General features: G+C 47.3%; 1 protein-coding gene across 1 annotated transcript in view; it reads left to right on the forward strand.

The window, feature by feature from the left end:
- The first annotated feature begins 581 nt into the window (after positions 1-581).
- The window catches only part of LOC144774100 (vomeronasal type-2 receptor 26-like), a 43,232-nt gene continuing 28,890 nt past the window's right edge, over positions 582-14,923 (forward strand). Inside the window, exons 1-2 of the mRNA XM_078659126.1 lie at positions 582-654; positions 2,145-2,224. Of these exons, the coding sequence (XP_078515252.1) occupies positions 582-654; positions 2,145-2,224 (153 nt within the window). The remainder of the gene's footprint in view (positions 655-2,144; positions 2,225-14,923) is intronic.

The raw sequence follows: 14,923 nt of genomic DNA on the forward strand, positions 1-14,923 counted from the left end.
AGGTTGCCTAGAAAATCCTATTGTCTTCTGCATTCCAACTCTTTGGGAAATTCCGGGCATGTGGAACTGTATGTTATTGTTGTATATAGATTCACTCTGTTCATCACCACCCCCCCCCCTTTTCTGAATCAACCCCCCCTTTTCAGAATCGTATATAGATTCAAGGCAAGGGTCTCAGAGGTATGTAGACCCTGCTTTGTTGATATATTTGCAGGGTTGTCTATTTGTGGACAAACCTGGTCAGACCATTTCCACTTTTGATAGATGTTTGAATATACATAGGCAGTTTGCAGAAAAAGTTGCATCCATTTTTCAAAGTATTCTTTCATTTTGTAAGATAAAGTAAAATCGATAACTGTGCCAAAATAATAACCTTGACAATTCACATTTGTCATTTATGGTTGCTTAGATATTGAAATGCATTCTACCAAACATAAAAGGTTTTGCCATTTAATTCTATAAAAGCCAATCCACGAAATGTGCACATGAGGCAATCCCATTTTCTAATCAACACTGCAAGAGCTAGTATAGTCACGAGACCCGTGGACAATAAGGAGGAACTAACTATCCAAAATTGAACCATGCTGCTGGAACACTTGCGTGAAGACTTCAGGGAAGGAGCATCCTCCAAAGTTGCTTCAGTGGATGCAGGAGGTGTGTGCAAGGGAGAGGGGGGGTGGAGCACAGGTGTCTGTAGGGTTGGTGGAAGCTCAGACGGTGGTGGATGTGTACTGGTCCTTGATTCTGCAAGAGCTAGCATAGTCACGAGCTCCGTGGAGAAAGGAGTAAATACCTATGCAAAGTTGTACCATGCTGCTCGAAACCCTTGTGAATTTCAGAGAAGGATGTGCAGAATGAAAAGTCTTCACCAAGAAGCAGTGATTTGAATACAAAAAATGATTACTTTAAATAATTATATTTCTGTTGGCCGCTGTGAAAAATAACAAAATGGTAGTCCACGGGTAGTCAAAGGGTATTAAGTCATGGTGCTGTGTTCTCTAATCATATGTTTAGCTTGTTTCCAATGTGTGAACAAAGCAAATTCTTAGTGCAAGTGCAGTAGCTAAGGGAATAGAACTTCCAAACTGAATGACTCAAAAATTTAATGAAACACATACCCACATAGCAGGCCTATCTATCTAGTTGCAGGTCATGCACAGTGTGGGGCGGCTGCCTGTGGTGGAAGTTTTGCTCCTGCAGCTAATCCCCACTGCAAACCACTGTAGGGCAGTGGCATCACATTAGCTTCTGCAGGTCTTGCGGTGTGGGGACCCCCGACCTCCAGGGGGCCCGCTCTGGCACTGTGCATGGGATGCAGCCCCTGGCTTGAGAGCTCCTGACTGGGTCAGGGGCGCTCCGTGTACTTTGTAGGGGGTCCCCTCAAGTTTCATCATGCCTCCGCTGCAGCGAGTGGTTACCCACAGAGGGTGGGTTGCCTCTGCAGTGCGCCCAATTCCACATGGCTGAAGGCTGTGGAGGCATTCTTGTGGAGACCCCTACTGTAGACGCTAAAGGTAAAGGTGGGCAAGCTAGAGATTTTCAGGGAAGAGCTGTGCAATGGCCAAGCTAAGGGTCCATCTTGCCTCAAAGAGCTCAAGAACAAGCTGAGCCACCAAAAATAAAATCAGCATGAAAACAATGTTTACTCTTCAGTACTATTTCCTGTTGATTTTGCTTATCATATTTCTGTGTGTCTGTCTATCCGCATTGTCATCTTCTATGTCTCACTCTTTGTCCACCACTCGCCCTTTTTCCTCCACTCAGTCTCGTTATTATTCACTTAGTGGTGGCTACTCCACTATGGCGGAGGAGCGTCACCCTACTGAACAGAAGGAAACTAATGATAATAACTATTGTTATTATCATTTTAGTTTTCCTTAGCAATCAGTGTCTCTCAGTGCGGGGCATGCCATGGCTGGGCAGTGCAGGGGAGAGGAGTGAGTTGCACTCCATAAGTGGGCATGATTGCTTGACCGGCCCTCTCGGGTCGGCCAAACAGTAATGCGCACTTTGCATCTTCCCCACCAGGCTGCATTACGCAATCTGGTGAGGAACATGCACAGCCTCCAATTCCCCATCTGAAAGCCGTTCCATGGTGGTCAGACCAATCACAATGCTGCAGTGCAGTGTTGTGATTGGATCAGGGAAACCTGGTAGCCGGGTTATTCCTGCTGCTGGCCGGGACAGAAAGCGACTGGAGGAGAGGCGACTGCCGGCATTTCAGGTAAGTGTTTTTTTTTTAATTCATTCTCATCCCCTTTTTGTATAGGATTTTAGGACACTATTGTAATTTTCCTGATTCATGCCCTTATATAGGTATAAATCACCCTATCCTTATATAGGCATAAAAATCATAACCATATTTAGACATAGCTCATGCAGTCCAAAAACGGCATGGCTACTTCCACTAGTTCCGAAAATCCACAACGATTTCTTGTAAAACTCGCCTTCAGCAGTCAGGGACCTTACGTCAAACTCTGCACCTTCAAGGTATAAATATACCCACACTTGCCCAAGCAAACACACAGTAGTTTGGAGCAGTTCGACTATCTACTTCCCCGACTCATCTCACTGCAGCAAGTGCCGAAGGAAGCCGACCCTCCAGCAGACGCACTGAGAGAGACGCTGTCTTTTCTCTTGCAGAGAAATCCAGCTCCAGTGTTTCCAAGCTACCCTTGCGGGTTGTTGGGAAATCGAGTCCTGAGATAGAGAGATACCAGACCTCCTTCATTCTTAACCAAGGTACGGAGCTGATTAGACCCTAAGAGAAATCTTGGATAGATTCTTGGCTATACTAAACCTAAACTACACCTCACTTACTTCTTCCCTCGTACTAGACCTAGGTTAGGTACAACGGGTTAGGCATAATTAGAAGCACCAGTTGAGCACTTTTAGTATTATTTAATGTATGTATTCTATGTATTTTATGGCTTAAACCATAACATGCTTTTACAGTATTATTTCATAATACTCTTCTTGCTGTACGCATTATTCTTTACAGTCAGTATTACGATTGTAGCAGTTTGTTTCTTCTGCATGAGAAAGAATACTTTTATTGAAAACGCCCGTCTCTCTATTTCTCTTCACCTCTGGTGAAACGAAGCATGCACGATTGACTGATTGAAATATCTATCTCTTGTTTCCACGACTCTAGAGATAGATTTCTTATTCTTGGGAAACAAAGTTGTCGTGTTTATGCGGTTGTCAGAAACAAATCCCTTCTTGTTTATTCGAGAAAGTTTCTAGTGACCTCTGAGCTAGATGGCACTCACAATTAAGTCTAATATATTCGATAGAGACCTAGTGGACCTCAGTCCTACGTCAATTCTATAGGATATATTATTCCAATGCGCAGAGCCTAGTGGGAATATAGGAACTACACTACACCCTGCCTCTGCCCTCCCTTCCCTCAGCTCACCCCCTGAATCCAGTAGCAGCCTCTACTGTATTCTCTCTCCATTCCATATACCTCCTTTCTTTCCCACATAATTCACACCCATCTTCCTTTATCCCCAGTCTCAGACTCTCCCCACCATGTCTCTTTCACTCTAATCCCTCAACCTCTTCCCTCTCTAACAGGGGGCAAGAGTTCAGAAAATGAGGGTTGTAACCAGGAACAACATCAGTGCTAATAAGTGCACTTAATGTTTCACAAGTAGTATGGAAAGTGCTATGTGTAAATATGCATATCATAACATGCTCAGCATATATGTAAAGGAATCGTGGCTACACTTCACGGCAGAGAGTGGTACATATTACATAACATGCCACCATTTACAATGCATACACAAATCAACAAAATAAATAGCATCCACATATCAGACAACAGTTATGTTGTGTATAACAGACATAATGGGTAAATTACACTTTGTTTGTACCACAATAATACCTCAATTAATGTTAGATTCTCATAACATTTTGCAACACTTGTGTTCCATCATATTAGCAGTCTCCATTATTTTTAATCATAACATGCATGCCTTTAGAATACATTCCATACTTAATACAAATGTCATGCAACACACCATGCCCCACATGCATCATTGTGTCTTTTTGCATTTCTTAATTTGCAAAAAATAAGGAATCGCAAATTAAGAAATGATATGCTTTAATATTTTCGGTATTCTTGTGGGATTCGGTAAAAATCGCATTTTTTACCGAATCCCAAAGAAATACCGATTTCTTAACTTAATTTTCGCAATTCCCTTTGATTCCTATGGGCCAAAAGGCCCATAGGAGTCAATGGAAATTGCGAGTGGCACTTAGAAAATTTCATGGGTGCAGGGGGGGTCCAAAGGACCCCCCCATGCACCCCTGAAATGTACTTTTCAGCATAAGTTACATACACACATGTCCTAAGGACATGTGTGTGTGTAACTTTACAGTTTAAAAAATGCATTTTTGTGCATTTTTAATCAATTTCGCAATTTACCACGAAGTTGAACTTCGTGGTAATTTGCACTTCCAATTTTAAAAAACGCATATTTTTCTATAATGATGCATAGCATTTAAGAAATCGCACAATTGCGATTTCTTAAATGCTAACGCAATTTTAGAAATCGTAAAAAATATGCGACTTCTAAAATGGCATGATGCATCCCAACAAGCACTTTTGCATTCGCAAACGGCCGATTTTAAGGAATCGCACCGTCTGCGACTGCAAAAATGCTTGATGCATGTGGGCCCATGTCCTTATATAGACATTTCTCAAACACACATGGCCCAATTTTACACTTTTTGCTTTGGGTTCGTCTCCAAGGTGGTCCATTAAACCAATTGCCTAATTTCCAAGTGTCCCACAATGAATTTGATGAGGCTGGTGATCCTTGTATCAGTATCATTTTCAGATTGTGGTGGACTTGTTTTTAGGTCTCGCCTGTCGATGCGCATGCGCATCGAGCAAGCGAGACTATGGTGGCTTATCCACTCTTTATCCATCTTGCAAGGAATCGTGGCGATTCCTTGCAGTGCACGAGAAATTTAAGCTCAATGCGCATGCGCATTGAGCTTAAAAGCGCGTGCACATGCCCCCAGCCGCCTGCCTTGCCTACTCTCCCAGCTGGTGCCGCTCCACCCCCTGCGGCATCAAAGGCTTTCACGGCCGGCCGGCCATGCTTTCAGTTTCACGACCGGCCGGCCGTGTGAAGTACATTTCTAAGCCCGCTCTCCCTGCTCCGCCCCCTGCTCCAGCCGAGACGCATTTCTCCTCCCTCCTCCCCCCTCCTGGGTCAGGTTACCCTGCTTTCTCTTTCTTTTCACCCAGTGACATTGTTGCCTTTAGCCCTTCCCTCACCTCCTCAAGCCGTTACTCGTTGTGTGTACAGGGCTGTGTGTATTAGCGCTTGTGCTTGTCCTGGTTTGTTTGCAGGTGCACACATTACACAAGGCTCTGCTCACTGACCCTAGAGGTAGGCCTCTGACCCGGCACACTCGAGTGAAAGATTCCTCACATAACCCACCGCTCCAGCTGTCTCTTCCTTCAGGCTGCCAGCCTTGAGCGTGGGGGGAGGAGGGGCTGCATACACTTCTGTCCCCGCCGACACGTCAGGGCATGCTGGAATTCAGAGGCCGCCCTCCACTCTGCTTTTCAGTGTACCGTCTGTCATGGCCACAAGCCAGCACCCCCACTTTCGCTGCAGACGAGCTAGGGCTTGTCTTTCTCCAGAGGCAAACAGGGCAGCCTGACTTACGAGAGCCCCCGCAGGCTCACCAACCCAAGGAAAAGCTGTACGAGACAGACGTGTGCCACTCACCTCACCTCTTCCTGGAAGCCGGACTGTGGATAAATGCAGCCGTGGGAAGGCCCCATCCTACCTCAGGTTTAACATTTAATTCTACACCTCTTGAGGGTTCCTGTGATTAACCAACCAAAACCTTGCTGCTGAGCTCATAAACAGTCTGCAACTGAAACGGAGGCGGGCAAATTGCCGTGTGAATTCTCTCCGGCGCCTGCAAGTCAGCTTAACACCTCTTACAAAACAAAACATCACAACTCATCAGTGGCTTGACCTTTGAATATCTGCGGTGTAAAGGTTTATTAATGAATTCATTCAAAAGCGGCCCTTCTATAATTAGCTGTTTCTTGCCCACTATTCATGCCCAGCCCACAAAACCGGGGAACTAGCTGTAGAAACCTGATGAGAGCTGTTAGAACTCCTGGTAGCTGCCCTGAGACCCGAGCCATGCATGGGTGCAAGGATCGGGAACAGAGAATGCAAGGCTCTCGTTTAAGCTTATGACGCACTTGTCTTCACAAGAAAGTCAGATACTTCACAACAACCAGGCCTCATCAGCTGTACCTCAAAACAACCAGGACTCATCACCCCTCTCTCACAACAACCAGGCCTCATCACCCCTCTCTCACAACACTCACTCTCACTCACCCTCAACCCCTCAGCCTCACCCTCACCCTCACTCACCCTCACTCACCCTCAACCCCTCACCCTCACTCACCCTCAACCCCTCACCCTCACTCACCCTCACTCACCCTCAACCCCTCACCCTCACTCACCCTCAACCCCTCACCCTCACTCACCCTCACTCACCCTCAACCCCTCACCCTCACTCACCCTCAACCCCTCACCCTCACTCACCCTCAACCCTCCCCCTCACCCCTCACCCTCACTCACCCTCACTCACCCTCACTCACTCACCCTCAACCCCTCACCCTCACCCTCAACCCCTCACCCTCAACCCCTCACCCTCACTCGCCCTCACCCTCACTCACCCTCAACCCCTCACCCTCACTCACCCTCAACCCCTCACCCTCACTCACCCTCAGCCCCTCCCCCTCAACCCCTCACCCTCACTCACCCTCAACCCCTCACCCTCACTCACCCTCAACCCCTCACTCACTCACCCTCAACCCCTCACCCTCAACCCCTCACCCTCAACCCCTCACCCTCACTCACCCTCACCCTCACTCACCCTCAACCCCTCACCCTCACTCACCCTCACCCTCACTCACCCTCACCCTCAACCCCTCAAACTCACCCTCACTCACCCTCAACCCCTCACCCACCCTCACCCTCACTCACCCTGACCATCACTCACCCTCAACCCCTCACTCACCCTCAACCCCTCACTCACCCTCACTCTCACTCATCCTCACTCACCCTCAACCCCTCACCCTCACTCACCCTCACTCACCCTCACTCACCCTCACTCACCCTCAACCCCTCACCCTCACTCACCCTCACCCTCACTCACCCTCAACCCCTCACCCTCAACCCCTCACTCACTCTCACTCTCACTCATCCTCACTCACCCTCAACCCCTCACCCTCACTCACTCACTCTCAACCCCTCACCCTCAAACCCTCACCCTCACTCACCCACCCTCAACCCCTCACTCCCCCTCAACCCCTCACCCTCACTCACTCACCCTCACTCACCCTCAACCCCTCCCCCTCGACCCCTCCCCCTCGACCCCTCCCCCTCAACCCCTCACCCTCACCCTCACTCACCCTCACTCACCCTCAACCCCTCACCCTCAAACCCTCACTCACCCTCAACCCCTCACCCTCAACCCCTCACTCACCCTCACTCTCACTCATCCTCACTCGCCCTCAACCCCTCACCCTCACTCACCCTCACCCTCACTCACCCTCAACCCCTCACCCTCACTCACTCACCCTCAACCCTCACCCTCAACCCCTCACTCACCCTCACTCTCACTCACCCTCACTCAGCCTCAACTACTCCCCCTCACCCTCACTCACCCAAAACCCCTCACCCTCACTCACCCTCACCCTCACTCACCCTCAACACCTCACTCACCCTCACCCTCACCCTCACTCACCCTCACCCTCACTCACCCTCAACACCTCACCCTCAACCTCAACCCTCACCCTCACTCACCCTCACTCACCCTCACTCACCCTCACTCACCCTCACTCACCCTCACCCTCAACCCCTCACCCTCACTCACCCTCACTCACCCTCACTCACCCTCACTCACCCTCACCCTCACTCACCCTCACCCTCACACAGTGCAATAGTTCTCAGACCATTTCAGTTAGAGTTTTTAGAAATGTTTATGGCTTTTTTTATTTGTAATACTTTAGCATTGGCTACAGGAAACAAAAATGCTAAACATTTACAAAAAAAACCCATAAACAATTCTAAAAGCACTAACTCTAATGGTGCGAGACCTATTGCATTTCCAATGCTTGTTTATTAAGAAAGTGGACGCGTTTCTGCCAGGTAACGTCTGGGATCCTCAGGAACATATAAGAACTGTGAATCCTTTAACTTAGAAAAAATAAAATCACCCAATGCCAGTCAGGGCTTTAAATACAATGGCACATATAAATATTTACACAAACAGAAACTCATTGTGTGCTTGACTATACGGTGCCAAAAGGAAAGCAGTGTTGCCTCTAATGCAATGAATTTACATCTTGTAAGATGGTTTTTTCGAAGGTCGTCACCTGCGGGGGCATATCTGATGTGGGGTGGGAGTGGGGGGTGTGAAATTAGATCTATTAAAAAACATCGATATGCAATCGGATTGTCCTAAATCAAGATTTCTACATTCAATTGGACAGGGTCGTAGCTCCCTGCAGGTACAAAGGACAAACCTTTAGAAAGTAGGAATAATTCTGTTGGATATCTTCTAATCCTACCAATATTACGTTGCCCTGCATGTTTGCATTTCTCCCTAGAATGTAGCTCAGCCTTTGGCACCCCCTCGTCCTCTGTTCCTCTGCCTCACCTTCCGCCTCTCCCTAAAAAATAAGAGCAGGAATGCTGTCTTCTAGCCTCAGGGCAGAATGTCCTGCTAAACACAGCAGGGCCTTATTTATGAAAAGTGACGCATCGCTGCATGAAAACAGCGATGCGTCACTTTTCACTGCGCTCTCCCTGCGACATGATTGATGCATCATATTTATAATGAGACGCATCATGTCGCAAGGAGTTACAGATACGTCAGTATTTCTGACGTATCTGTAGGCGCAAAAGTCACGCATTACTGGAGTGTGTCACAAAAGTGATGTAACTCCAGAAAATGCGTCCTTTCACATGAGGCAAGCCCCATGTGAAAGGGCCTGCGTCAGTCTTACGCCTGCTGTGAGGCAGGCGTAAGATTTTGACGCACCAGCGTCCTTAAAGTGACCCAGTGAAATCTCATAGATGTCACTGCGTCACTATTACGAGGCTTTTTGCATGTGAACGCCCCTTTGCATACATTATATTTGACGCAGGTATAATGTAGCGCAGGGGTTTACAAAGTGACACATCTGCTTAAATGCGTCACTTTGTAAATAGTGCGCATCAGGAGGCATGTTTTACGCCGCCGATGGGTCACAAAAAGTGACGCATCGGAAGCGCAAAACTCACGCACGGCCTCATAAATGAGGCCCAGCAGAGTTGATGATTTGCACAGAGGGCCTTCTCATGAGTGTGAGAGGGGCTCCGTGTGTTATGCACCCCTCCACATCCTTCCTCGCCCATCCACTCCCCTTGCAGAGTGACTTTGGGCATCAGATTCAACTTTTAGGTTTTTTAAGAAAATCACTGCCTGTCATCACTATCAGTATCATAAATCTTTATTTGGGCTGTCTGGCATAAAAGCACAAAAAAATGAAATCCAATGAAAATATTAGACCAAAGACAATGAATGAATACGTGATACATTAAAACAGTCAATCTAAAATCTGCATCTAAATTATTAATATGAATACATGGTTAATTCTATGTAATGTACAGTAATGTAAATGTAATTCATAATGCGCAGATCAAGCCCGGGGGCGTCTTTGGCGCTATAGAGTCTGACCTAGGATAACACAAACAGCTACTACGTGTAAAGAAAGGGGGCAAAGGTGCTTTTATCCATCCTGTATGAAAAGCCAGGTTTTTAAGACTTTTCTGAAGCTGAGTAGGGAAGGAGCTGTTCTCACAGTCAATAGCAAATTATTCCAGAGCATTGCAGTGGTCCTGTAAAAACTCCTCCCCATCAGGTTGCCTTTTTAACCCCTTGCACGCTCGTGACGGAACCATTCCGTCATTAGCCACGGCGGGGCTGTGCTGGTGACGGAATGGTTCCGTCACGGCCCGGCCGCTGCGCCTGCGCGTTGCTGATTTTACGCCTGCACGGCGTGTTCTATTGAGTGGGCGGGGCCGTGACGGAACCATTCCGTCACAAGCACAGCGCCACCGTGGCTCGTGATGGAGTGGTTCCGTCACGAGCATGGAGGCGCCGTGTGCCCCCCCTGCCCCCTAGCGCCGCGGCGGAATTACCACCGCGGCCAAGGGGTTAAAGGGGGAGACCACCATTTTCCTGGTGAAGCCTGAGCTGGTATCTTTTACATATTTAACACTGTAAGTTTTTTTCCATGGCCATGAAGTTACAGAGATTACTGAACTTTATCAAAAGTGGGAATTCTGGCATTTTACGCCTAGGACCTCATAGCATGGTCCAGTTAATGCTGATTCATCCAGTAACTGGCAATGCTGCTGATCTATGGTGTTTTACTCTGAGACGTCACCTGCTGGCAGGGACTGGAATTCCTCAATTATAAGGGGATTCTCAGAGTCCCACAAGGAGCATGGCTAGCTTGCTAGCCAAGATAGTGGATGCGCTCTTGCCAGGCTCTGCACACTTGCCTCATTATCCATCAGCAATCCTGCACCAGCTGATGCATCTGCAGCCTAAACCTGCCTCACCTGCCTCCTAAAGGTATTCCCTACCGGTGCTTTCTTCCACAGACTTGCTAGTCCCCCTGAGTCAGAGCAACGTTGGGATGGGATCTGGCCGCAGTGAAGGTGTGTGGCCTGAGATGGTGGCGGAGGGACTGCTTGCTCACTGATTAGAGACAGCACCGCCACTGCCTGACGATTTTGCTGACCCTGAATCATCCCCCCACTCAACACTGTGTACAGTTGTCAGAACCCCTGTTGGTGCCACCATTGGCTGAACTGGGTAATGTTGTTGGCCTGGCTGACACTGAAGCTACTGAGCCCCCCCCCCCACCACCCCCCAGGATTAGGTGGACTAAGCAGAGGGATGGCAGGACCAGTATGACTATGTGCCTAGGTGGATTCCCCTCCAGGGGTCTCTTGTGGTGGTGCCTGATAACTGTACCCTGGCCTGGATGGCGATGAGGCCACTGCTTTTGAGTGTTCAGTGGGTAAGGGCATGGGGGTGTGTCGGACCCAGGCCCCCATCCTTGAGGGCACGGTCTATGGCCTTAGCTGCATGTCCCTCGCTTCGAACCTGTGGGGGCCCATCCTGGTTTGGCCCTAGCTGGCCATTGTGGCTAGGCATGCTGAGTGTTATGGAGCTCTTTCTCTCCCAACCGGCAACATCCCCCACTGAGTTTGGCCTTGACTAGGTGAATTGGAACTGTAGAGTGTCTGCAGTGTAGCACACTTGGCCTAACCTAACCTTCTCCCCCTGATGCTTTTATTGCTGTCCTGCAGATGTTCACATGACACTACCCCTGACCATTCCCAGGACTATATTTGCCTCTCCGTGCCTGGATGCCGGGGCCGTGACGGAACCATTCCGTCACAAGCACAGCGCCACCGTGGCTCGTGATGGAGTGGTTCCGTCACGAGCATGGAGGCGCCGTGCGCCCCCCCTGCCCCCTAGCGCCGCGGCGGAATTACCACCGCGGCCAAGGGGTTAAAGGGGGAGACCACCATTTTCCTGGTGAAGCATGAGCATAATGCTCTTGCCAATATGTACCATTTAAGTTTTTTCTTAAATTGGTCAGGTTCGGGTCAACGCAGAGATTCAAATGCCAGACAGAGGGTCTTGAACTTGCAACGTTGTCTGACTGGCAACCAGTGCAGTTTTCTAATGGCTTCTCCCACTGATTTATATTTGGGAATTTTAAAGATGAAATGGGGAGCAGCATTCTGCTAAATCTGGTGTCTATTCACAAGGCCTGATGTTAGAGTGCGGTAGAGGCTATTACAGTAATCAATCCTCGTAAGGACCATAGCCATGGTCACTGTTTTTGAAAGTTATCGGTGCAATTATTTTTCGATTTATCTTATCAACCTTATGGAGCAAAAGGATGCAGATGTAATTGTATTAACTTGCTCTTTGAATTTCAGTTCACTGTCTAGCATTACTCCTAGGTTCTTTACCTTGGTTGAGGGTGTGGTCAGTGAGCCCAGCTTAGGCGGCCACCAATCATGTGTCCAGAGAGAGGGTTTATTGTGAAAGATGATGACCTAGGTCTTTGAGATATTCAGCTTCAGGCAATTGCAATCCATCCAGTTGCTTACCTTGCTCATACATGAGCTGAGTGCCTCACCTGGGTTGTTATCACCGTTAGTCAGTGACACCACAATTTGGGTGTCATTCGCATACTATGCCAAGGTAAAACCAGCATTTTTGATGATTGACGCAAGTGGTGTAACACAGAGATTAAAAAGTGTTGGGGTCAGTGCTGATCCCTGTGGAACTCTGCACGGCAGAGAAAACTGCGTAGAAACAAAATTGCCCATTGCCACATTGTGTTGTCGATTTGTTAAAAATAATTTCAGGAGATCCATTGCTGTGCCTTTCATCCCCAGGTTCTGGAGCTGGTCTACTAAGCTCTCATGGCTGACCGTATTCTATAAATAGGGTACATAACACAAGTGGTTACATTTCTTCTTAAGCTTTATAATACAAAATTAAGGGGCATATTACCAAGCAATAGCGATAATTATCGCTATTGCTTGGTTAGAGACAAAAATTTACCGCTGAGCTGCGGCGATTTTTATCGCAAATAAGCCTTGGTATTACCAAGGTTAATCGCAAATGCGATAAAAAACGGCCGCAATGCATGAATATCGCTGAAAAGTCAGCGATATTCATGCATTACCGAGCTAATGCTCTTAGCCATGTTATCCACCTACCATTGGATAACATGGCTAAGAACTGTTCAGGGGCAGGTGTTAGCTTTTGGAGATATTCGCGCTTAGCGCGAATATCTCCATAAGTTGGTAATTGGAGATAGCGATGTTAGCGACTGTTTCCAGTCGCAAACATCTTGGCACGCCCACTTTGCATGTCATTAGTGATAAATATCACTAACATGCAAAGTGGGGCCCAAGATGGTCGCTATCTCCTACTAGCTGTCGCTAACTGGTGTTAGCGACAGCTAGGTAATAGGGAGATCATTTTATCTCCGCTTTCTTGGCTTTTAAAGCCAAAAAAGCGGAGATAAACCCCCTTGATAATATGCCCCTCAGTTACTTCTATGGGATGAGTACACCCTTTTCTCTTTAACCATTCAGAGCAGGTTACAAGGAGTGAGTACAAATCATGGAGGTCCCTGTAACCTAGTTGACCCGGAAAGGGGCAGGCTGTCCTGACTGGCTACATCTCTCTAGCCTTATTGGCAGTAAACGTGCCGAGAGGTAAGGTGCTGCACCTGAACTGTAGGTATAGCTTCCTTGCTAGCGGAGCCTCAAATTTAAGTCAATCATTTGTCAAAAGAAAAGAATCGGCCAAGATACCAAAGGAGGCTTGTGCATGCAAAAGGCTTGTCTTATACTGAGTGAAGATCCCCTTTAAAGTACCCTTTAAAGCGGTACTCATTAGATCCTTCTATAGGTCCCCACAACCTATCTTTCTCAATATCTCTTTTATATACGTAATCCAGGGTATCCTTTCTGCACCTAGAACTTCCTTCAGCCCCTCTCAGTAGGAGCTAAGCTCTGGAGTGGTCCATATGTGTTTCCAATATAGAATTGACCTAACTCCTTTACCCTCTAAAATTGGCCATAGCCTCTGTCATTCGTCTTACAGCGCCTTGTTATGTTATGTGTATTTTTAAAGTGCGTTATCACCCGCATCCATCCAGATCAGGCAGAGGTAGAACAGTACTGTGAAAACTACATCTGCAGAAAGTATGACCAATAAACCAAAAGATTCATTCTAAGCACCTCGCACTTATAAATGCAAAACCTATTAGTACACCAGAATCCCTTTGCATTTTTTATCAACGACTTGAGTAACTTGAGTATGCAGTCTGACTCACTATCCCAGGTGTGCACTATTCCTTCCCAATAAACAATGGGCCAGATTTACATACAGTATGTGCTGTGTTTGCATCACAAAAGTGACAAAATGTTTTTTTTGTTTTTTACTAGTTGCTTTGCATTACTGAGCGTCAACAGGTCGTTACATGGGTGATACATGGGCATTTCCATGCAACCTCCCATGCTTTTTGACGCAAAACCCTTCTTATAAAAATGTGAGACCCTATTTTGCACAAAAAATTAACTGCACTTGAGAACAGGCATTTAAAGGGGAGATGTTTTCATTTCTTCTTTGTTTACAGACTTTGCATGTGTGCTGCACTGTGCAACACACATACAAAGCAGGAATAGTTTTACGTTGTCTAGGCATAGTATTTTGTACAGGGAGGGAACCCTTTCAGTACAAAACCTATGCTAGACTCATGCACACACAATTGCACTATGGCGCATAGGTTTGAGCGTGGTCCTCAGCAGCAACATTTTGAGCCAGGGCTAGGGAGAGGGGAAGAGAGTGTCATATTTCAGCAAATATGGTGCTCTCCTCTCTCGTTTGTTAATTAGCACAGCATGTTTGGTTGCTGCTCTGTGTTGCTTGAGAATTAAGTAAACCTTACCCAATGTGTCTTTGTTGGTGTTTCTTAGAGTTATAACACAATGTTGGTTTTCTTGTGTTAAACTGTTAAGAAACACTGACAAGGATGCATTATCTAGTGGAGTGGAACAGTCAGTGGTGGCTGCCCCTGGGGTGAGGCCCGGGGTAGATTGAAAAATAAATGAAAATGTGACTTACCTTGCTGCCAGACTGCCACCTCTCCTCGCATTGTCCCCTGAAGCAGGAAGCACAGTCTCTCCTTAGCCAATCACAACACTGCAATGCAGCTTTGAGATTGGTCTTAGCACAGTGGATCGGCACTCAGATGGGGACAGGGATCCTGTGC

This window comes from Lissotriton helveticus, chromosome 8 (genome assembly GCF_964261635.1).
Source record: "Lissotriton helveticus chromosome 8, aLisHel1.1, whole genome shotgun sequence".
Lineage (NCBI taxonomy): Eukaryota > Metazoa > Chordata > Amphibia > Caudata > Salamandridae > Lissotriton > Lissotriton helveticus.